The 25,953-nt window shown below is 38.5% G+C and overlaps 1 protein-coding gene across 2 annotated transcripts in view; it reads left to right on the forward strand.

Annotated features, from left to right (window-relative positions):
• The window catches only part of FMN1 (formin 1), a 209,386-nt gene that overhangs the window by 35,010 nt on the left and 148,423 nt on the right, over nt 1-25,953 (forward strand). The window contains exon 3 of one of the 2 annotated variants that reach the window (XM_074868155.1): nt 15,166-15,341. In XM_074868155.1, coding sequence (XP_074724256.1) covers nt 15,166-15,341 — 176 coding nt within the window. Of the gene's footprint in view, nt 1-15,165; nt 15,342-23,492; nt 24,915-25,953 lie in introns of those variants that run through there. The other variant, XM_074868156.1, reaches the window with a different exon arrangement.

Raw genomic sequence — 25,953 nt, forward strand, 5'->3', positions numbered from 1 at the left:
GTAAAATCAACCATACACTAAGCCTGAAAAAAAGTCTTTTCAAAAAAGCATTTTAAAAAAAATAAAGATCTGTCCCTAAAGTCGACTGGGTTTAACATGTAAATGTGTCAGAGTTGAGACTGTGAAATATTGCTTGTCATTTCAGATACTTGTTAAAATAAGAATAAATACAGACTGTATCAAAAAGAAATTTAGGTGATTGATGTGAAGTTCTAGCTCTTTTTTTGCAACACTTCTGATGAGTAGTTTTAAGATTGCTATAACTAGCCAGTCCTTTACTGAATCTTACTGTAAAACAAAGGAAATGAGTGGTGTTGCAAAGTAGCTATTCTGGAGTACCATGTTCCCTCATGACTTCTGAAACCTCCTCCATTGTACTGTCTTCCTTTCATTCTCCTCTTTTTTCACTGTCCCAACAGTTCCTCCAGTCCTAGTCAGTCTTCATCACTAACTATAAAATCAGTGTTTCTGGGCCTGAGGATGCATATCCTGTTATCCAACCTGCCCTGTCTTGAAGGGCAGGAACACTGCTCTAGCCAATGCATCTCTTATACTGCTGAGGGACAAGTGCCATAAAGAACTGGAGAAAGCACTTACCGAGCAGTAAAAAGACAGGTGAAATTGAAGGAAATAAATATGAAGCTATGCACAAAAAAAGTACAATTTCATTTCATATAAAGTGAAGCTGATGGTTACCTTTCAGGAATGACATCTTTGAGTCATGACAGATAGTTCCATGTAATTATTTGTTGAAAAAATCAATAGCTTTCAAAAAAGCAAATTGAATGCTAGGAATTTTTAGAAAAGAAATAAAACCCAAAACCATTATGCCACTTTACAAGATCTAGTACTCTCAAGCTTCAAATATCTTGCAGTTCTCATTTCTTCTTCTCAAAAAGTATATGGTAGAACTGGGTCATGTTCAGGGAAGGACAACAGGATGTTTTAAAGCACAAAAAAAAAATTGTCATCTGAGGAATAATGAAAATATCTCTTCAGCCTGGAAAAAAACAAAGATAACTGACAAGACATGATAGAGATTGTAAAACTGTGAAGTGGCTGGAGAGGTTGGACAGGGATGGACTTTTCACTCTCTCTCCAGTACACCAGCTGAAGTGCACCAAAACATGTTTGCAGGAGCCAGGTTCAGAAGAAACAAAAGGACATAGTCCTTCATGCAGTGTGTGGCAAAATGTTCCACAGCTCAGCTGAAGGATACTGCAGAGCCCAACATTTACATCAGTGCAGGGGACACTAGGAGTAGAAGTCTGGTGAGGCTTACTGAACAGCTTGCACGAAAACCGGTGTCCAAGTTGTACATGATGGGAGGACAGGAGGGTACATGGAGGAAGTATCATATGTGATTGCATGTTCTTATACACTTCCTTAGGCATAGGGCTCTGTTAGATGTAGGATACTGAGCTAGTCAGACATTTGACTCATATTCTTTTTCTTTCTTTTTAATTTTTTTTCTCTGATATTATAAAAAAAAAGAAAGAGTATTCGCAGTTAATAGCACTGCTTACACTAATGTTATCCACTCTCTTGTTGCAGTGATCTAGTACTGTTTAGGAATGTTTTGCAGTCTGCCCTTAATCTGAAAAGAATTCTGTTTCTCAGAAAGTCAATCAGTTCCCAGAAATTCTGTTAGAGATGAAATAAATATTGCTGGGCAAATTATTTCGGCAAAATATTTAATGCCATGTAGTTGTTTCATGTTATAGTTTTATGACTGATCCTGGAGAGAAAGGAAAGGGAAAAGCTGAGGCAGTGTAGTTTACCCTGCTGAACATCTTACTTTAAGTTGTTTTATACTGGGCTGTTCTAATACCAGTCAATATAAAGAATTGAAACCTTTCCCTTGCTAAGAAGCAATGCTTATTTGTAAGGAAATATATATACCTTTCTTATCATATAGATCAGAAGTAGTTGATAACTGTTTTCTAAAGTTTTTCTTCATACTAATGAACAGATGTCTTTCTTTTTAATGCCTGGCTAGCTGATCATGTTTCATCTACAATGGACTTGAGACGAGTCTAGAAAAGCTCTGATATCACAATACAAGCATGTCTGCAGGTCAGAATTTCAATCCTGTAGCAGGCCTTAGGTCAGGTGGAAATAAAGGGAGGAACCACTGGCTTTTCTACATTGTATTTTTGTCTGGAGCAACTTTATTTTACATAATTTTGTTAATTTTTCAGTTAATAAACTATAATATGTGATATCGTATTACACCCACATACTTCCTCAGTTCTGTACAAATATTATCTAGCTTGCAGGAGGCAAATATGATTAATAGTATTTTCTGAATATTTAATGTTCAGAAACATTAATGGAGCCCCACTGTTCCTGTTATAACAGGTAAATATATGTGATTGCTGCATCTTGACACTCAATCAATAATAACCTGATAGGTCACTCATATGTACCAAAAGGTTGATGGTAGAATGAATATAGTAACTGTACAGCATCTTGTCTGAATGGGGAATTTTCAGTTGACAACCCTTTTTAACGGTTGAAAAGAAGCCAGTCATGGATGCCACTGTAAATTAATCTTGAGCTCACAGGTGTTATTCATGTAGAATATATCTTGCTGCATGTTTACAAAAACCAAGATGCCAGGAGAAGCTTAAATGTAAAGGGAATAGTTTGAATCTTAATTTATTCAAAGAAAGCTAAAATATTTTAAGCAACTTATTATCACTTCCACACCCCCATGTTTTCACAAGGGAAGGTATCTAAATAGGTGGCATAATTTATTTTCAGAAGTACTCTTCAACTCTAGCTTCTTGTGAAGTCTTATGAAAGCAGGGAATATTCAACAGCTATGAAAATGGAAAAAAATGTCTGGTGGTTGTGTGTAATGATTAAGTCAGAAATGTACCAAAGAGAAGGAATACAGGAATGAATTATTTCTCTGGAAATTAATTGAGAAAGCGGACAGCCTATGGTTTGTTTTTTAACTGCTTCATTGCCCTGTGTTTAATACAGCCAGCTCATGATTAGGTGAGGCAAATGGGGCTTTGGAATGTCTTAGATAAAATAAAAGCATGGATAATAATAAAGTAATGTAAAATAGGCCATTCAGTATTACCATTTAACTTCAGTGGAAAGAAGAATGCAAAGGAATGTCAGTGATACAGCTCAGCTTCTCATACAACTGCTGACTGGAACTGAGAAAAACATATCTCACTGCTCCATGAATATGGCTATACTGCTTTCCTGATGTTTTGGGTGAATTGTAGCCCATTTGTGAATTATGGTGTGCCACAGGAAAGATTATCCACATGTTTAATTGAGAGTTGACTGCAAGCATATCCAAAAATTGTATCCTATCCGGAACCTTTTTCATTAGTGATGGGACTTTGCTTGATCATCCAATTTTCCTAAGACTTCAAAAGTCAGTATAGGTCTGTCTGTGCCTATAAGTTTATTTGATAGTGTTTCAACCATCACAATGATAAGACTTAGTTGATAAAAACATAGCATGGCTTTGGAGTTTCCGTAAGCTCATGATGCACTAAAAAGCCATTCAGAGATAGCTGCGTTAAAAAAAATAGTCAGCTGAATCTTTTGAAAGTTTGTGTGATGCAGACCAACTTAGGTTCCTCATGACTCAGCCAGTGGTGACACTGGGTGTACTGATGCCAGACTTACAAGAGTATGAGCTAGCTACTGCTCTCATGCTGAGGTGTCACTGCTATCTGACCATTGCAGAGAGATGTTCAATCCTTGCTTTCTGTTCCTGCCTTGTTTAAGCAGAAAAAGTAGGTATCAGTTGTCTCAGGATATGCAAAATAGCATAGATGTAGATCTTTGGGAGGTGAATTATCAAACAATTTTAGATGTCACACTGGCTTGTTTGCTGCTTTTATAATTAGATGTAAATACTGATGTGGCTCCTTTGCAGAAGAGGATGGAGATTCCTTAATGACTCTGAACTGTATGATCCTACAATTACAGAAATACATTTTTACTAGTCTTGAACACAGCTTTTCACTTATTAATTTATTACATTTCAACTTATATTGAGTGGTGACAAGCTTGTTGTCTTTCCACTTGCACACACACAGTACTCACATGGTTAAATGTGTTGACAGGCAAATTCTTAATATCAGGATTGTTTTTTATTGCTTATATCCTATGGAAGTTGCTCTCCCAGATAAGTACAGCTGTTTAGGCTGTTTGATTATATACTTTGCCAAGAAAACCTTTCTGAGTGGTACTTGTGGTAGTTAGAGTACACTAAAATCTTCTTAACTAGTATCCTTTCACAGTCAGTTTCTTCTCCTAAATCTCTATCACTTTTCTCTCTCACTGTCTTTTGTCTTGTAGCTCTCTCTCTCCTTCCTCTCATCTTAATCCTTGACCCTGGACAACTTTCAGCCAACTCCTCCATTTATTACTTCCTCTGCTTTGTCTCTCTGGCATCTTGACTGGCTCACTGTCACTGCCCCATTTCTTTCTGCCTTCTGTTCACTCCCATCTCTCACTCCTTGTACCTCAGATATTTTGAGAAGTTTCAGTGTTTGCTTGGAGACAAATAGTGTAGGCCCTTCCCCATTAAAAATAGATTGTTATTCTCTGTCTCTCAGTCAGTAGCTAAGCCTGACCTGTGTTACGTTTGAAAGATGTTGCCTCTTTCTTTTTTAAAACTGTCAATTCTTGTGTACTGTGTTATTTTGTTTGTTTAGCATTAAGCACACTGCTAAGCACAAAATTTTAGTTGATTTCATAGGTTAAATCTTTCACCCATAAGAGTCTAGCACAGTTGTATTTGCTAAATTAGAGGATTAGGACATATAAAGATGGATCTTAAAAAAAAAAAAAAAAAAAAAGAAAAAAGGAAAAGAAAAATAGCTATACCAGTAGTACTGTTTATTAGTACTATTAGCTATTAGATTTGTATTTTTGATGCCACTGCCTTGGACATCCTCCCAGCTGGATGAGAAAATTAGTATAACAAAACTTTTTGTGGGACCTTACAGAAGAAAAATATCTGACAGATCTATGTAAGTGGATTCTACCCATTCACAGCATGTTGTCACTCTCGCTCAAGACAATGAGTATGTTAAAGCGTTCTGGCCAGCACTGCTAATGAGGTTATAGAGAACAAGAGACACCAGCTGTCAAATCCTCACTATATCTCTTGGGTTCTTTTAGACTGGTGACAAAACTGGGTTTTTATCCCCTAAGGATAAAAAAGATTTTCTTTTACCCCTAAGAATCAACAGTTAGTATGGTGTGATCCTTTTGCCACAAAATCTTGTGTATTTTGTCTGTCATGGATGTTAAGCAAGGTTGCTGCCCATTGTGTTTCCTGGTTTTCAGTATCTTTTGGGCTATGGTGTGTCTGTTGGTGGATAACAGGCAAAAGAATGTCACATGCAATGCCGTGTTATTCCAGGAGGAGGAGGAGGAACAGCACAGGCCGTGTGGTGTAACCCTCTTGCCATCCTCCTCCTATTATCAGAATGCAGTTTTCCACTGATGAATCATAAGCACTGTAGTCTAGATATAAATAACACACTCAGTGTTAATTAGTTTTGTGGCTGTCAGCAATGTCCCTGGCTATCTATACAGCCTATTCTTTTAATTGTTGCTTCCGGTGCTTTTGCACATTTCCATCCATACTTCATTAATTCAAATCTTAATACTTGTTCTAAAAATCTTTATATAACAATATTTGTGCAATGTAGAAGTGATCTAAGTGACCTCTGCAAATAGATTCATCAATGTTAGAGCTTATTTTAGCAGTTTTCAACATTTTTAAGTGTCTTATAAAAGGTGTTGGTTATTTTAAATTAATTTTCACTTATCTAATGCCCAAACCAAATCTTGTCTGTGGTGACTTTGTCTTTCTGATAGTCAACAGAAGAGTGAGAGCCAGTGAGTAAGGGGAAATATTCTAAAAAGCACATGAGAAAAGTAATGTAAACACTTTAAGTCATTAAATAGCTTATTAAATTTACTTAACCTGCTGATGTTGTGGTCAAGGACTCTTGTAGCCTCTGTTCCTAGATTGCTGCCTAAAAGATGTTGGCTTTCAGCTGTGTAGCTTTTTGTCTGGATTTTCTATATACTTCTTTATTCTCCTTATTGCACTAGCTACAGATTTCTAATCTTTTCAGAGACTATTGTTTGCAAGGTCAAATCTTGCTAAACAAAATAAGGAATATAGAATTTAAACATCAGTCTCCTCCTCCACATTCTTTTAGCTTACTGGCTAAGGCCACAGATCACAAAGTAAAAAGACACAGTGAAACACTCCCCAAGTAGTAGACAGCAATTACAATATTAGGAATGCTTCAGTTTTCAGTAGTTGCTTTGAGTGTAATCTATAACAAATATGGTATGTACTATGATTGTATAGAAATTACTTCAGGTAATGAAAGAAACAGTTGTAAACAGGTTTTGGAAAATTATCACTACCTATTTTAGAACCCAACAAGACATTTAGCATATGCTTAGCACCAAAAGCATATGTGAATTGTCAGGTATTTCAAAGCCTTGTGTAATATGTAATTTTTGTACATCCACAAATTGCTAATTTGGGAAATGTCGTATAATTAATATATGCTGATTGGATATTTAACTAGATTACTTTGGGTATTATCCCAGTCTGGAAGTTACTGTGAGCACTGAAATTCTTTGGCATTAAAAATGAGCCTTTTGCTAAAAGTTCCTGGCATTGCAGCTCAGAACCTTGACCTGAACATTGGTTGTGGGGTTTGGCTGTGGACACATGAAACTCCTTTGGGAATAGTTAGAATAGTCAGAATTTGCACCAAAGCGCCAACTGCTTCCTGTGTTAGGTCCTCTTGGGGTTTTTTTGTATCTTTGTATGCTTATAATGCCAATTGGGGACACTTGCAGAGCATCCCGCTTGCATCTGAAAGCGATTTGTCTGGAAAGTGACAAGGCAGGTCCTGCCCCTTATTTGTTCAGTGGAACTAAACTGGTTAAATTTGAGTACGTGCTAAAACAGTATGCTGAATGGGGGCAAGCTACTCAGTAGCTTGCAGGACTGTATCCAAATTCAGCAAATACATTCTGTACCTCTTACTCGAGTTCCTGTTCCTCAGGTTTCTTGAGCACTTGTTGGATGGTTGCACAGCATTGAAACTTGAAGATGGTTCTCTCATCTTTCTGTCCATGTTCTTGCTCTCTTTTTTTCCCTAATCCAAATTGTACTACTTCTTTTACACTAAGTTAGTGATAAGTGTTCTTATTTTTCTGCTAGGGTTTGCTCTGTTTGGGGTTGGGGAAATTTTGTCTAGAATAAACGGATTGAGGTGGAGGAAAAAAGCAGTATGAAGTATATAGAGTACTGTAAATGTAAACCCTTAATAAAAAAAAAAAATCAAATTCAGTGTCAACAGTCTAAATGGAAAGTTATTTTAATACTGTCCCGATCCAATGTCGGGGAAGTTTTCAATATAATCTCAAGAGCGAGATTAAGACACAAACGAGGTCAAATGCCGTATACCCAAAACAGGTTTTTATTATTAAAAAAGTGAAGAGGGGTAGTGATAGGACAGAATGGAAGGAAAAGACAGAAATAAAGCAAGGATGTGGGATAGGGCTGCAAGAATAGTCACCACCATGGATCCAGTGGCGTCCCGTTGGTCCTCAGTCTTCAGTTCTTCGGTGGTGGGTGCACACGGACCTGGCTTCGATGGTGGATGTACACTGAGCAACATCTGCTGCTGCCTTTTTAAGTTCATCATACCCGCTGATTAGCATATCTGCCCACCTTTAGTTTTTTTTCTTCTGGTCCCACAGGTTTTGTTGCATCTGGCTTCAGGGCAGGAACGTTTGCCTCTTACCAGTTCATTAGCAATGCATGCATGGGGTCTGGCCTACACCATAGAGCCACAAATGGCGACAGGATGGGGCCAACTCAGCCCATGTCTGCCCCTTTGAGGCTTGTCTAGAGAGTCTGGACAATGCAACCGCAAAGAAGTGGGGGGGTGCATCCTTCAATATGCTCCCACTTCCCTGGGCGACAGTCCCCAGACCAATCCACAGGCCGCAGCAGCTATTCCTGGAGGTTTGCACAGACACAAGCAAGCTTTGAGACAGTCATAGGACATTTCAGTCTCTCACAAATACAAAACCATGAAATTTATACAAGTAATTTACAGGATTTGATAGACCTCTTTCTTAGGTTTGTGACCATTCTGAAGCATTTTTTGAAAAGCTTTGAGTTGTATCACATGCTCTTGCAGTTGATACACTCTGCATTGAGAAGTTTCACAAACGTTTTTCACGAGAAAATGAATATTTTGGATTTCCTCCACGTTCCTATTGAAACAAAGAAATTGACTCAACAGTAAAGTTTTCTTACTGTTAAGCAGGTATTCTTTATTAACAGTGCTGGAGTCGCCCTGGGGATTCTCCACCATAAGGGCTCCCCCGAGTTAGTAAGGGACATCAGTTTATATACACACTGATAATATATATTCATTAGATTTCCTAGATAGGGGTGTCTTATGATAATGAGTTCCCGGAACTCATTTACATAGTCCGAGCACGCGTAGTGAAAATAGGGTGAGGATCTTCGGTGGTTGAGGGAGGAAGTAAGTACTCTTCTTCAGTGTTCGCTAGTTGACCTTCTTTCCAGAGCATGCGCTGTGAAGTAAAGTCCAGGTGTCTTCTTTCTAAATCAGCAGAATCATCCTCCCTATAATAGGGTCTCTGTGTCTCTTTGTTCAAGCCCGCCTTTATCTTAGTTTTCCCATTCTAGGAGTTGCCCAAGTGTTCACTGAAGGCCTTGAGTCTGCTATCAGTGATTTACCTAGGGCGCCTAATGAGCATTTCAGTCTTACCTAAACAGACAAAGGGACCTAAGGAAACAGTTGAGGAGTCAGGAAGAGTCCTTGAGAAACAAACAAAGCAAAACACAAGCAAAGCTTTGAAACAAACGAAGCAAAGCTTTGAAACAAACGAAGGAAAGCACAAGCAAAGCTTTCAGACATCACAATACAGTTTACTCTTAATAATTGTCAGAAATTCATTTGTTTGAGCCCTTTCATTCCCTTTCACTATGCTTAGTGGTTGTACACTCAAATTTTCTAGGCCAGAGAGCTTCATCTTCACTGGTTGTTGTTGGGTTTTTTTTAATGTTGGAGGTTCATGTCAAGGCTATGTGCAATTTATCTCTTCCAGTGGGAAGATACCCTACTTTATGTTCACACTGCAGATTAACACACTAATCTTTATTTGCTAGCTAGAGAGGAAGATCTTAATTTTACTTGGTAATAGATTTCTCTGTTAATAATTGGATGGATTTTAAGCCACTTAAACATTTTTTCCATTATTAGCAGTACTAAATTGTGTTTACTGTTTGCTGGGAGAAATAGGACACAGCCAAGAGACAGTAAATTGTTGATTGTTTTGGGTATTGATACTCCAGGAGCTTCTAGTTCTGTGAGCATTACAAGGACCCCAATCCTGTAATGCCACTGCAGGGTGTTGCTCTCCAGGGCTTTGTTCTTGCAACCACCGCTTTTAGGGATTTGATTTAAACACTGTACTCAATACTGTGCCATTCAGGCTTCTTTGTTAGAGCAGTATAGCAAGTAGCAGGCCTAACATTTGTTTTTTAAAATCCACAATTTGTCATCATGCAAAAAAAGAATCCTTAAATGCCCTGTGGAAACACAGGCAATCTTCAGCAAGGATTTTGCTAAACTGCTTATAACACAAATCACCTCATGCTCCAATACAGATTAAATAGAAATACAGGAAATAGGGGGAAAGATGACAAAAAGCTGCATATGTCTTCATTCCCAAAGGTAGCATTTAGCATCTTTTTTCAGTTTCTCTAGTCTTGCACTGAACTACAGATTTTCTTAATATTAAGAGGATTTATTAGTCTACCTAGTTCACAACATTCTTTTTTTTTTTTTTTTTTTTGTGCAGAAAGCTACATACTCCTTTACATTCTATCCAATACAATAGAAAGAACTGTATTGATACTAAGATTTCTTGTCAGTCTTCTCTCGAGTCTCTAGCAGAGCAAACAGGTTCCTTCTCTTTGCTTCCTTCCCATAAAGGAAATCTGGAAAACGAAAAGGAAAGGAGGAGGGTTCTCTCTATATTTTTAAATTCTCTTTCTGTTTTTCTTATTTTTCTCCCTACTTATTCATATTTATTCAACTTCAAAACAGAGTTAAATGCCAGAAAAACAAATCTTGTTGTCCTCTGTGTCAGATACATACATTGAAATATTGGGTGCAGAATTTATGTTTATACAGAATGAAGGTCTTTATATACTAACAGATCTGAGATACCACAGATGGCATGTGCATGGAACTGTGCAATATCATCTACCTACAGAATCTGAAACTGCTGAGGCTACTTCCAATGCTATTTTAAAATGGAGATTTATTAAACTGGTGTGTGTAGCAACAAAAAGAAAAGAAAAAATTTAAACAGGAAAAATCAGGAAGCATTTACTGCTTGGTTCTTGATTTAGAAAGAAAAAGGTCAGGCAAGAGGGATGGATCATAAAATTTGAGGTGCACACAGCAAAAAATAGTTTTGGTAGGATCTGCATATTTTGGTTTTCCAAGTTTTTAAAAAATATGTTGACTTTTCAGCTGAGGTTACCCTCACGTTCCACCAGTGCTTTCAGTAACATTGGTCAGGCTTAATCTATTTGGGCAAAGAAGTATACCAGAGATTGTTTAATGTGCTGGGACTTGCTGATGTAAGATCTTGCAACAGCTAAATCCCTACAGTAATATCATTGTCTCCAGTTAGTAATACCGTAAGTGCTCTAAATGTAGCTCTGATGTTCAGAGTGTGCAGCTCTGCTATCAAAACAGGGCCTTTAAATAAGCCAGCTTTGCCATTTAGACTTTCAGTTTTGTGGTCCACTTGCTGAATAAATCTGCTTGGTTATTTGTTTTGTTTCTAAAATTTAAGACCCCCAAAACCTTAAAGGTCCACCAAATTTGGCATTATGAGACTCGTTTTCAAATAGTGTACAAAGAGTTAAATTTTATTTTATTTACCTTCTTTTCACTCCTTCCAAGAGGCAAGCAGTGAACACAAGTATCTAATTAACATAAGGTTTTCTTTATTCATGCTTCACTTATAAGTGTTTATAGCATTTAATCAAATAGGCAATAAAATTGTACATTACATAGGAATCACCGTACAAAAAGACTAAACATATTTTTATCATGTGTGATATAACAAAGCAATCTAGAAAAAATGGAGTGTGATTAAAAGATTAATATATAGAATGACCAATGATCAGGAAACAAAAGCTAAAAAGACACAGTGTAAACATTGGTCTCGGACTTAAGTGTGTTGTGGTTAGGCTAACCATGTTCCCACAGGGAATGGATATTATGACTCATCCTAATTCCTTAGACTAACAAAAAAATGTTTAAGAAGCTGATTTTTTCCCCCCAAGTTCTTTTTCCAAGACAGCTGAGAAAGTATGAACAGGCTTTCTAAAGAGAGAGACTGCCTAGAGAAAATATACTATGTCCCGTAGAAACTGTAGAACTGTAGATTCCACAATGGTAACTTAATAGAAATATATTACATGTTATCAATATGCCTGTTGCTAATTTAAGAGATTGTGTTTAAAAGACTTTGTATGGCAAGAATGTGTCCTTTGTACAAAAAAAGACATGTGTAAGTACCTCATAATTATGTAGGTTCAGCATAGGAGATCCTGGATGTACTATTTATTATTGCAGTCTGATGATATGACCCTGTCTGTATCCCTGAGGTTTCAGTGCCTTGTTTGTCTTACCTGTAAATTTGGAAAGATGAAAAAGTTGTTTACTTACACTCGCAAAGTCTGTGTGGTAAAAATTGCCAAGGAAGCATTAAGTACTCATCTTCCTGCGTTTACTTTGCTCTGTCTTCCATTCCCTTGGGACAATAGATGGCAGCAAATCTGTATTTAGGCAGTCTTTCTACATGCAGTGTTCATAGGAGGCACTTCCTAATTGGTATAAACTGTAAAACCCGGAAGACAGTTTGAGTAGCAATTGGACTCTCTTGGAAGTCTTTTTTTTTCAGAGGCAAAAATAATAGATGTTGTCAAATCAGTTATGTTGGCTAAAGGATAAGCATATGCATTTTGACACTGGATTTAGCCTATGACTGAATGGATATATACGTGTGTTTGCATATACATGCATAAAATATATATGACCTTTTTTTTAAACACACACTCAGATATTTTAAAACATTCATCATAAGTTTATGTAGCAAATAAACCCAATTCAACCACAGTCTCTGAAATTATAGAAACAATCTAAATTCCCTCTTGGTGGATTACAGCGAGTTGCCAATTTAAAAAAAAAAAAAAAAAGTTTCCTGGATAAGTATAAGTAGCAGTGAAATCCATCTGTCTGAGCTGACAGAATGGTGAAATTAAGGGAAAAATATGGCCAAGTATTTAAGAGTTTACTTAAAATAGAGAGGTGGTTGAAGTCCTCCTTTTATATTCCACTGTCTGCTGAGGTGGATGAGTCCCTTAACATAGAAGTGGTTGTATGCTAATGGTGCATACAGGTGAGAACTGGTTCAGGGAAGACTGGAGTCATAAGCTAGCAGGGTAAACCCGTAGGTAACAGAGCATTAAGTAATAATTGGAATAGAAGGTGGAGAATAGAGGCCTAGTAACAGACTTGGGAGCAATCTGCCAACAGCAAAAATACCATAAATTAATATGATGGTGCATAAAATTAAATGTGGGCAAAAACTGAATCTCTGCAGCTGAGGGAGGTACTCATTTTTCTAGCAGCCCAGAAAGCATTTGGCAGGCTGACTGTTCTTAGCTGTGTCACAGTTAATTATGGGAAATACCAGCTGCTGCAAGAAGGAATTCTGAATGTGGCCTCTTGTTACAGCTCTGTATCACTTATGAATCAATGAAAATTAGTAGAGTAATCACATTATGGGTAAAATTCACTGCCACATAGGAATTTTCTCTTTAGCAGTAGCTGACCTAGAGTAGAGGTCTTGAAACAGAGGGGACATAGATAAAAATAATTGATTTAAACCAACTGCAGAATGCAACTGTAGTACTGGGGCAGGAAACCAGTGAGTAGGTAATTACAAAACCAAAATGAATTCCCAAAGAGCACTGAATTAAAAATGGTAGTATTTCCTGGTTTTTACTATGTATATTTGTATTTTAATGCTGGTGTAATGCTACATTGTTTTATAGAAGCATGTATAGTTTTTATAGGTTATATGAGAAGATTCCAAATTTTTTTGCAATGTAAAGGCAGTAGATACCTGCAAAAACTGTGGCATTGATATGTGACAGAAATCAAGAGAAAGACTAAAAGCTGGCACGGTAGGTTTGCTAGCATGATACAAATAATGTCCACTTACCTTAAAAATGGTGATTTTTACTTTTTCCTCTCCAGTCACCTGGAACTTTCTTTATATTTTCCACATGTTATAATCATGTAAATCAGAATGGCCAGAGGTAACTGGGCTAACTGTATGGAACAATAAAGATGAGCTCAAAATTCAACTGATACATTTTATTCAGCTTATACTACAAAGCATAATATTTGTATTTCTGAACTTAAATTTTTCTAAATACCAGAATGACTTGTATAACGATGTAAGGGCCAACAAGAAGAATAATTTATCAAAAGTGTAAAAATATACAGAAAAGCAATGTTTCAGAAAGTCAGAAAGCAAGTCTCTCTTTAGATACCTGATCTTAGAGATGGCTTATCTGGACTTGAGTATGTCTTAAAATACGCTGTCTTGTGTTTGAATATCTTGATACAGTTTCCGTATTATATGAAGGGCATAATTTCAAAAAGTGTAAGGTATGCGTAAAATGTGTAATACTTTTTTTGTACAAATGCTGTCTTTTGAGAGGATCTCATTTTTGAGATTTTGTGTGAATAAGAAGAAAGATGAGTTTATTCACACAATAACAACTGGTTTGTACTTTGGATTGTTGGCCATTTTACCAAGTATTTTACTTTACTATTCTTATTATACAGTGTGGCACCTAAATTATTTGGATCTATAAGCTTTCAGAAAGTTTGAAAATCACCCTGTATTTAAGCAATCAGGCTTACAGATTCTGATCCTAGTGCCTCTTTTTTTAATGTGATATTTTAAAATTAGGGAAAATGAAAAAAATTAAAAATAAATTACAAAATTGTAAGCGCAGTTCCTTGTATAATGCTAAGCTACCATATGTAGCATCCAGGAATTCTGCTAGTATCTGAATTTTCCACAGGGATGTTCCAGGATGGATGTATCTGTGTATATGAAAGAGGGTATATATCCTAGAGAATATAAAAAGAGGTGTCTGTATAGTGTCAGATATTACACTTCAGAGAACACACTGACTTTGTGGAATTCACTGGTCTTCTCACTGCTAAATTAGAGGTTATCATGCAGAAGAAGACACTACTGGTTTTGGGGACTAATAAACCAGCAACGCTGTGAATGGAAAGGAGAATGCTGGGTGGTTGTAGTACATGACATAGAGGTCTGTACTCTTGGTTGTCAGGTTTTGTTCTTACCTCTCCCAGTATATTCACTGCCGTTTGTAACTAAAGCATTCCAAAACCATAGGTTGATACTATGTTTAAGGTTACTGGGACAAGGTTAAGTATCACTTTTGATTGAAAGACTCTGCTTTTTACCCATTTGATGTAAGGGACTAAAGTGTATTGGCACAGTCCCCACTAAGGCTGTGTTTAGCCAATGTCAAAAAGGTTGTCTAATCAGTCTGTTGAGCTTCCTTAGCTTAGCTTTATACTTCACAGCCACCTCTGAAATATGTGTATGTAACAAGCACATTCAGGAGGGCAAGTAAGAGTGCCTTGGCAGAGGAGGTGAAAACTCAAGCACCTTGCATACAGCGTGTGTCTGTGTATGGGGGAAAGACAAGCAGCCCACTTTTTTTGCTAGATCTGTCCCACAAAATTTAAGTACAAAACCATTTTTTTCTGAGTGAAAACATAGTATGTACCCCATTTATGCCATTCTGTTTTGTTTTAAACAAACAGGAGAACTGTAAGTGCATGTGTTGGTAGTGTATACCAAAATTTCATAAAGATATAGAGCTTTCTATATGGAGGGATTATCTTCAGACGCATACAATTATTTTACTTCATTTCATTTCATTTCACTTCGGCATTCCAGCAGAGTCTGCTTTAAAGGATGACTTCACTGAACGGCTGACTAATTTGGATGTGGCAAACAGAGATGAAGATACCTGGGGTTTGGATTTCAGATTGGGGCACTCAAACACATTTGCTCATTCAAGTGAGAAAGAGAAGATCAACAGAAATGTGTTGCATTTGAGCCTGGAACTGAATGTGAGTAGGACTCTATTCATGCTATATTGGGTTTCAACAAGCATTTACTATATACAATCACATTTCTGGTATGCATTTATTTCTGGCACGTCTAAAACCGTGTTCCAAAATATCTGACAAACTGCAAAGTTTTGGATGGGATACAGTTTTTCAGATGGTTTGTGAGTCTGTATGCCTATGTGCAGCTAAGCCTGAGAGCAATACATACAGAAAATTTTTTAAATTATATAAATAGATTAAGGAACATGATGTGTCATTTCTAAAATCATGATCGGTGTTTAGTTTAAATTAGCTGTTTTCCTGAAAATGGATTGTAGGAGCTAGCAACTAGGAGATGACCAGGATAAGAACAGGTACCAGGAAGACTGAAGTCAGCAAGCAGTGTGTGTGCACGTGTGTGAGTGTGTGCACCCATGCCCACATGCACGTGTGTGTGCGTGCTTGTGCACAGCCCAGGACTGCTGGGAACCATGCTGTTGCTTTTCAGAGTTTTGGAGCAGCTGAACTGGCACTGGAGTCAGACTGGCCATGAATTTGACTGGAAAAGTTTCTAAGCTTTCTGGGATATAAGACACTGACACTTCAGATGGCAACCCAAGTTAATCACAAGTCGAGACACTTGCTCAACATGGCCCAGCCTAATTCTAGCTGGAAATACTCATATGCTCCTGGAATAAGCAGTAACCAGCCTACAGATAGACACGTTTTGGCAGTAGTTTTCAAACTGGAGGGAGAAGGGAACAGAATGTAGTAAAGAGGAAGGAAACATGGAAAGAATGGAATGGTTGAAAGAAAATGGTTTAAAGACTAGACTACATAATAGTTTGTGCAAAGACACACTAACACAAATTTGTGTAACAGTGACATCTATTGGTAGAAATACCAGAATTGACTTAGAAGTACATTTAAAATGCTCTTAATGATGCTTACACTCACAGTTGCTGCTCTTGTGAGCTTGTTATAAAATTGATTTCTTGTCATAACCTTCTTTTCCTAAAATAATTCATTAGAATGTTGTTGTAGTACTGGGAAGGTACAGGCTTATCCTTGTAATAAAATGTTGTGTTGAAAACAAATAACTGGACTGAAAAGAACTGTGATGTAGTTGTTATCACTGGTACAAATATGTGCTACACCAGGAAGAATCCAGTCCCTGAGGATACTTTGTGTGCATTTACAAAGTCCTTGTAAAGAGCTGGGGGAGTTCCAAATTAAAAGCCATTTAAAAACAATGATTTGAGTAAAATAAGAGATGTCTAAGATTAGTAAGTTTGTTTCCATTTTTCTTACTCTTTTTTTAAGCACTATTTTCTGTTTAAAAATCTAATTATCTGCATTATGAAAAAGGAAATAATTTCCGTTTTTTGTAGTTAACAAGGAAGAATATTTATTCTAGATTTCTAAGAGATTCAGAACAAAAGCCTCGATTTCTGTAAAAAAAGGGGTGCTCAGCATGGGCTGATGGGCTATTAGTGACCCACCAGGACACTTTATCCTCCAGCTCACTCCCTGTGACTCTCTTTCTTGAAAGTCTTTCAGAACAGAACTCTGGGCTGAATTACTTGCAGAGCCCTTGCATCTCAGACTACTTTTCTGCTTCAAGACGAGTTTGTGTCCAGTTGTGTGACACGGGATGGAGAAGGAGCTGCCAAAAGAACTGTAGTGAGAAAGCTGCTGCTGGTGCTGCCATCAGAACCCATTGGACTGTGGCACTGATATAAGCAGCCTATAAGAAAGATAATGGCCAAAAATAGTCTGCATGAGTTGCTCTGGTGACAACAATCCATTCCCAGATATTGTCTTCCCTGTGCACTCCTCAGGCCGGACAGCAAGACAACTGTGGTCAAAAAATGTGCCTGTGTCTGAAGAGCAACTCTGAAACAAAGATGATATTTCCAAGAAATAACAACTGAAATGGACCAACTGATTTACTCACAGTCCCACTACATCCAGTCATGTCATCTATGGCCCTTTCCTGATGCTGGAAGAAAAAGTTTAGCCTGACTGATCAAAAAGTTAGACACTACTGTTTTAAAATGCAGTTATATTCAAAATAGTGACAATGTGAAAAACAAAACTTCTTAATGAATAGCTCTGCTTTCTATGGATTAGGAGCCTCCTTGCATAAATGTATAATATATTTGTATATATGCATATATAGATGTACTAGTGTTTGCTTATGTTATTGAAAAGATGTTTCTATGTTTCTGTTAGTTGGAAGGAGGCAATTAGGTGAGGGAGAGATTGAATGAACTCTGCTCTGACAGGAATTTCAAATACACAATCTGTATCAGAAGCCTGAAAGAAAATCCCAAATTAGATTTTAAATCTTAGTTGGAGCATGTTGCATTCTCATTCACAATCCAGCATAGAGAAGATATAGTGATATGGAAGATAATGAAACAAAATAGTGATGCAGCTCCACCCTATTCTTTATACAGCATTTCATCTCAGATAAAAAAGCAAATAAATGAGATGTGAAAATGCAGCTGAAATAACTATTAATAGTTAGTACTTATTCAAGAAATTCTGGTAAATTATTTGACATGACTGTGGATTTTATTTTATAAAGTTTTTTGTTTAATCTTTATTATATCATACTGTAGACGGGGAGCAAAAGGCCTGTTGAAATGAAAAGAAGGTGAAAAGAGAACAACCTAGAAAAAGAAAGCACAAAGGGAAAAGATTAAAAATTCATCTCCATTCTTTGTTACACTAAGTGCTGGCCTTTGTGCCTTAATGCACAAAGATCTTACTCAGTTTACTTACACAGTTTACAGTGATCTTCTGTTCCCTGTCTTTGTTACTTGTATGTCTGCTCCTTTTAACCAGGAGATGAGCCAATGCATCTCTTTTACAAGCTCTGCCTCAGAACTAACACTGGTTTTTCCTATGATGGATTTTACAGGCTGTTCCACACATTTATTGATACAATATGCACTCCTTCAAAATAGTAAACTGACTTTCTTAATGTGCTTTCTGGTTTTATGACCATATAGCTATTATGATCTTTTTTTAAATTCTCTATAGTCCACACCTCAATGTCAAGCAAAATTTTGATGAAGATGTTAACTACGTTTGCATGTCTACAGCCCCCTACACCAAAAGTGTCTGGTGTCCACTCATTCTGCTAACATCATGTAATGCTCAATTTTGATAAGAATTATCATATCTATGTTTCTGTTGCTATGTCTAAACTTAATTACTTACATTTAAAGTGATTATATTGGTGATACCCAGATTGTCAAACCTCAGGAAAATTGCTCTCATAATGGTCTATAATGAGGTAACAAGGCTGAGAATAACGATGAAAATCCAGGACTTACAGGTTTCCTTCCATCTTCTCTGTCTTTTCTATTTAGAGTAGTTAAAGAGTTAAAATACTAAGTATAAAATGAGATAAACAGCAGGAGAGACAGACAGGAGAGCAGAAGAATGTTTTAAGATCATTATCAGTCAGCACAGTAGGCATTGGGCTGGGGACAGGGCAGAGGGCAGGACTGTGTCAGCTGAGCTTCAGATCAGTTCAAACCACCTGAGCCACAACCACAGCCTGCTGCTTCATGTGGCTCTTCTGAAGCCTGACACAGTTCGTGCGTATTTGATTCTATTATTATTTTCAAGGAATTATGCAAAATTTTCTTGGGTTTAGGCTTGTCATGTTGAAAAAACTGTAGAAAGTTTGTTTTCTATACAGTTTAGCCACCTGGCTGTTTTGTAGAATGTGTCTTCATGCCCTGTTCATGTTTCTCTAGTTCGCTATTACAGTGCTCTGAAAAGACAGTCTGAATAGATATGGGGTCAGGAAACCTTGAGCCCTGCCATATGATAGTGATAGAAATTAGATTATTTTATGCTGGTTTACTGTCTGTTTTCTTCAAGGCTAGTTTTAAAACCTACTTCAGGGGAGCTCTTAGACACCTCAAGAACAGAACTGGAGTGAGCTGTAGGTGTGACTTCTGTCTGTGAAGAAATGTAGGTCAGAAAGGGTGTGGATTATTAAATGTGCTTTAAACTGTAAGGAATGATTGTCCCTTTGTATAATTAGTGTGTTGACTGCTGGGAAAGTTGCTATGACAGGTTCTAGGGGCTTTTCTGAAGCACCAGAGAGTTGTAAGTTTTATTAAGAAGACTTGTGACATTATCATAAATGATTTTTTTCTAGAGATTTTTGAAGTTGCTTCTTCCTTCACATGCCGTATTACAGCCTGTCATGGTTTAACCCCAGCCAGCAACTAAGCCCCACCCAGCCACTTGCTTGCTCCCCCCTGGTGAGATGGGGGAGGGAATCAGAAGAGTAAAAGTGAGAAAACTCATGTATTGAGATAAAGACAGTTTAATAAGTGAAGCAAAAGCCACATGGGCAAGCAAAGCAAAACAAGGAATTTATTCACCCCTTCCCATTGGCAGACAGGTGCTCAGCCATCTCCAGGAAAGCAGGGCTCCATCACACATAACCACGACTTGAGAAGACAAACACTGTTAACTCCCAAATGTCCCCTGTTTCCTTCTTCTTCCCCCAGCTGTATATGCTGAGCATTTCATCATATGGTCTGGGATATCCCTTGGGTCGGTTGGGGTCAGTTGTCCCGGCTGTGTCCCCTCCCAACTCGCTGTGCACCCCCAGCCTACTCGCTGGTGGAGTGGGGTGAGAAGCAGGAAAGGCCTTGGCTCTGTTACTGCTCAGCAGTAACAAAAACATCCCTGTGTTATCAACACTGTTTCCAGCACAAATCCAAAGCATAGCCCCATACTAGCTACTGTGAAGAAAATGAACTCTATCCCAGCCAACACGAGCACACAGCCTGTTCAGAGAGACTTTCCTTATGAGATAGATCCACCCAGCAATAAAACACTTCTGCCAAAAAACTGTCTCCATCTCATTTGCACATCATAATATGATGATCTCCTTCTTGTGCAAAAATATTAAGGGCACATATTGATGTATGTATTTTACCCAGAAACACACTATTTGGTGTGCCAATGTACCAATGAGTATTTCATTATCAGTTATCCAGTCCCTCGACAGGGGAGTGTCCACTGGGATGATCATCAGGCTGTGAGAAACAAGTCCTTACAAAAGTGTTGTTTGAGACTGGGTGTTTACGGACTCCATGGTGAATTTGAGAGACTTTTTTGATCATTTTCCAGGGGTGAACATAGAGATGAGTTCCTTTGTTCATCCTAGTGATCGAAAAGCTTGAAAGTTTCTTCTCACTTCCTAGAGTTTATTATCAAGAGAAGAGGTACATTTAAAGCAGTATCATTTTTCTGCAGGCTTCTGGGATTTCCTCTGGTTTTATAAGGTATATTTCTACTTCTGGAGTTTTAATTATTCAGTGTTCAACTCTGAGTTTGCTAGCATCTCAATATGTTGCATAACTTTGGCCTGACACTCAAAGCACAATCTTTTTCACCACTAATTTGATCATTGTCTCATAAATTTTGTTGGGATGTTTAGATGTAAATATGGTTTTTCTGCTTTTAAGTCCACTTTTAAACTAAACTTTTCATACGTACTATTAAAATCATAAATAGTTAGATAGTGGCTATTTTCAGTAACCTGCCTATGTACAGTATTCACAGGACTGCTACAGCTTGGTGACCCTAGATTATTACAGAGAAGTTTTATTCTAAGTGTGGCTTGTCATTAATATAAACAGATAAATAAATATTTTGGTATAATCTGAATAAGTGTGTTTGGTTTAAAAGGTGCCATGAAGTTGTACATATAGGTGTATTTTTTGTTAGTGACCAGCGAAACTGTTCTTGAAAAATATGGTTAATGTTTACCCATTGTAAGTTAATCAAACCCCAAATAAATAAGTACATAAATAAATAAGCAAGGCATACCCATAGAAATTATCAGGACAATGAACATTTAGTCCTGTGGTTGAACAGAAAAATAGATGTAAATTCAAATTGTGAAAACTTTTCGGCTCAGTAGGGTCACTTTGCCCCAGTTATTTTGTCATAAAATGCAATTTAGAATAGCTGCAGATTTGCCTTCAGGAAATCTTGTCTTATGAGAAATCAGCAGTGCTGAGGCAGCTGCCTTCCACTTGTTTTATTAACCCTGGGATTATAAGAGTAGGTTGGCATAGGGAGTGATAAAGACTCTCTGTCTCTTTCCTTATGTAGAGCTTTCTTTTGTGATATTAATCTATATTAAGCCTAGAAAACCAGGGGAGCCATGACCTGTCAGTTGTTTCCAACCTTGGCACCTGATGATTAAGCATAGCGGAGAAGCAAGTTGGGAGCTTCCTACAGGAAATGGCAGGCAGTGAGGCAGAAGGCATTCTTCTGCGTTAAATCACAGATAAAGACAGGAATGATTCCAGTGCCCTTTGTCTATAGGTATGCATGCAACCCTGTAATTGAAAAGGTGTCTCTAAGCTTCACCTAAGCCCTTAGTATTACAGTCTGATTTTCGGGAAACTTTCTTCCTGCAGTAGATACCAATGACTTTTGCTGTTGACTTTATGATCCTTTATAATATAGTGAAAAGGTAAACACATGCTTTTTGTATGGTCTACATTTTAAAACATTAAACCAAAAGTTAAATGTGTTGGAATACTTTGTTGCTGCTTGTTGTCTGCAATATTTGGCTTTTCAGTAAATGTTTTTCAGTAATTTGACACGGTGGTGTGATCTGCAGCTGATTTCCTAGTGAAGGACAGCTTTCCCCATGTTGCTTGTTTAAGATTACTCATCACAGCTAAATGGCTGACTGTAGAATGACACTCTAATTTGTGTGCAAAAAAAAAAAAAAAAAAAACAACCCACAGTAATTTTGAATTTCTATGGTACCAATGTGGAAATTTGACTAAACAAACTTCTTAGAGGCCAGGAAATAAGAAGAATATAAATTCCTGTAGTCTTGCAGTCTCTGTAGTTCCAAAAATAAGAAAAGGAACAGAAGTGAAGGCTTTTGACTGGAATCTGACCTAAATGTTACTGACTTTCTGAATATCAAAGGTGCTTAAGAGTACTTTGTACTTTCTTTATATGTGTGTTATGGAAAAAAAAAATATTATCCCAGACAGCTTCAGTTAATATTGAGTTATACAGTCTTGAAGATTTCCTTCAAGGGTTTTTGCCAGTATTAACTAAAACAGCTCTCACACAGCATTACCGAGACAATACGTACAGATGAAAGTTATCAAAAACTAAGCCAGCAGAGACTGTTCTGGTCTGAAATAATGCAAGTTTGGGTGGAGTGCGGACGGAGAGCCTGGGTGGTTTTTGAACAGTTAGCTGGGCCCCGCGGCGCGCCGGGTGTTTCCCCTGCCCACCCAGGGAGCTGCCCGCCCCGGGGCGCGCCGCCCGCCCTCGGCAGGTACCTGCGCTCCGCTCCCGGGAGCCGCCGTGCAGGGGTAGGACAGCAGTAACATGAAACCAGTCCTGTTGGTTTTTGTTCATGGCCCTGGAGGCTGAAATCTGCATTCCAGATGAAACCTGCAGCAAATCGGAAGAGAGCCTTTTTTTTTTTTTTTTTTTTTTCCCCTGCTTTCTTCGGCCTCAAGGGCGCTCACCCAAGTTGGCTGTGGCCGGCCGGGAGCGGGGCCCTGCACCGGCTCCGGGCGGTGGCTGGGGAAGCCCCACATTCGTTACCTGGGGTTTCCATTTGACATTTTTTGGTGATTATGGATTTACAAAAGAAGGTCTTTATCAAAGTGGGAAGACTACGCAGAAGAACCCGTCAGGAACTCTCCGCTGAAGCCCGCTCGCAGCTCGCGCACCGGCACGCGGAAGTAGCAGGCCGCGAGCGCGCGCGGCTCCGCGCGGGGGGCAGCCGGCCGTCGCTGTAGCTGCCCGGGCGCGGGGCGCGCGGCCCCGCCGCAGCCGCCGGGCGGGACCTGCCGCAGCCGAGGGCAGCGCCCGGGCCCGCCGCGGCGGCGTGAGGGAGCGACCCGCCCGCCCCGCTCCGGGCTTCGGCGGCTTTGCCCGGTGGGTCTTCCCGCCGGTCCCGAAGCGGAGCGCGGAGAGCTGCGGGGCGCGGGCGGAGGGGCAGGGTGACTGGGGGCGGCCGGCTGCCCCCGCGGGGCAGGGCAGGGCCGGGCAGGGCAGCGCTGCCTTTGCAGCGCCTGTCCCGAGCTCAGTCTGCTCGCTGAATGCGTGGAGTAAATATTTGTTTAGCACTTAGCACTGCTAGAAGCAAACCTCTTCTGTACTTCACGCAACATGGAAGAAGAAGGTGCGGTGCCTGGTTGTAGTCAGCTTTCAGACCTGGCGAAGAGAGCAGAAAGCGAACCCGATCCTTTCACTACGTTTTCTATGAAAAAACTTTTTGGATTTACAACTAAGTTTGAATCTGCAGCTTCCCAAGAAGAAACAGTGCTTAAAGCATTTCAACCTTTGCACACCAATATAAATACTCATGGTAACACCTGGCATGAGAAGAATGATAATGATTGTAATGATGACTCAGAAAACCAGCACGGCGTGAATACTACCAGTGGCCAAGCTGACCCCATGTCTGGCAGGCAAACTGACCTGGAACTGGAGTTAACCGAACAAAATGAATTACTTCACCATTTAGGGTTTGTACAGACTTCTTTGTCGGAATCTGACAATGATGACAAGGATGCTATTCTCGTACAAGGTACTTTGGTTCATACAACAAGTGATACAGAATCGGACTCGGAGAGTGAGGACCTAGACACCGATGAAAACAATGCAAGCGAATCTGGGCTAAATAATGCTGCTTTGTCTGCTGAGGCTTTGGACGATAACAATCAAAATAAGGAAGAGTCAGAATCAGAAGGGCCCAGCAACAGTGATGACACTGTGGATACAGATGACATTGAGTTACACCCACCAATTTCCAAGCAGCTCCCAAAAGAGCTGGATGGTGTTCTGGAGCATGACTCCAGTGGAGAAGACAAAATATTAATGGATGAGCAGTTCAGTCACTTCCTTGCTACAGGGGAATGCCCTCAAGAACTTCCAGATGAAGAACAAAGAACTTCAGCTGATAATACATCGCTCCAAAAAACGGCACTGGCTGAAAAGACTTTCCAGCTGCCCGCTTTCTTTAGTGGACTACGTGTGAGGAAAAAGGGACTAACCACAGAGGATGGGGAAACTGTTACAGAAATTAAACCAAGGGAGAATGATTTAGCTCTGCTTAAATTACGACAGCCTGTTAAGAAATCCAGTATTACATCAGGTTTGACCACTAAAAAAAAATCAGCTGAACCTAAAGCAAGTCCTACTTTCCTGGAACAACTCTCACACTTGTTAAACATAGACGTCTCCAAGAATGAAGATAGAACTGAGGACTCTGGTGAGGGATCTGGGGAGACCGAGGACAGTGATGAAGCTCAAGAGAACAAAGCCTCTGGCAAAACAGAACCACGATTTCCCTCTGAGGAAATAAAATCAAGCCCTGCTGAATCTGCACTGGACGTCTTTAAAGCTTTATTCACACGGCCTCCCAAAAAAGAAACAACGGCAGATACCTCAGAGCTGGAAGCCATAAAACGCAAAATGAGAAATGAAAAAGAGTCCTTGAAAGCTGTATTTGAAAGGTCAAAATCAAAACCTGGCGATGGACCATCAGACAAATCTGTAGGTTGAATTACTTTTTCTTCGTAAGATCTGGAAATAGATGGATAAAAAATAATTTCTTGTTTAAAAATTATTGGTGGGGACTTAATGTCAAGATGTCAGAATTGTCCTCTTCTTTTGGCAATCTCAAATTTTGGATTCCCAACTGAAGAAGTCTTGGGGCTAATTTGTCAAAAATCTTCATCATTTGCCATTGTAGCAGAATTCAGTGAGAACTGGAGATAACCACAGCCTTTCATCTAGAAGTGAGAACTTAAAAATCAGTTTCTGATTTTAAAAGATCACTACAAAACAGTTGCCCATATGTTAAGTATGGCTTTAAATCAGTTTGGTGCTGCAAATATTTACTGTAGTATTATTTAATAGTTTCTCAATCTCACTCTGTTTTCTTTCATTTTTTATTTTTAAAAGTAATATTTCATTTTACCTTTAGGAATAATTCTATGATAAGAGCTGGTACGAGAAGTCATGGATGATTTTCAACTCAGTTTGTCCAAGACATAGATTTTAAAGTGATTTTTTCCTTATTTACATGTGTGTATTTGGCTTTGCAAATATTGATAATCATTTAACCTTATCCAAGTATAACTTAGTGATTCCAATTAGATGACTCAAGTTATGGATCAGTATAAGCATTTGCAAGGTTAGTATTCTTAGTCACGTGGAGATCTAGTCAGTATATTTTTAAGAAATGAAAAAAAAAATCCATGCTAAGTTTTCATAGAAACATAAAGATAAATGAATTTTGAGTGTGATTTGAGCTCTTTGATTAAATGAGTAACCCTTGGGTTAGGGTTCCCCAAACCAAAATTCTTACAGCTACATCTTTGGCAGATATAATCAGTGCAGAACCTTGTTCTTGTTGGCTAAAGGGAGAATTATCTGAATTATTAAATTCGCAGGATTTAACCCTAAACCTGAAGTTAATTTGTTGTGTTGGTTGTACTTTCTTTCAAGTTTTTATTCTTACATAAAATTAAAAACTTTTAAAAAATCTTGACTGACACCTGGGTAGACCGATAATACCAGTTTGCAGTAA

The sequence above is a fragment of the Strix uralensis genome, chromosome 4 (genome assembly GCF_047716275.1).
Source record: "Strix uralensis isolate ZFMK-TIS-50842 chromosome 4, bStrUra1, whole genome shotgun sequence".
In the NCBI taxonomy this organism is placed as follows: Eukaryota; Metazoa; Chordata; class Aves; order Strigiformes; family Strigidae; genus Strix; species Strix uralensis.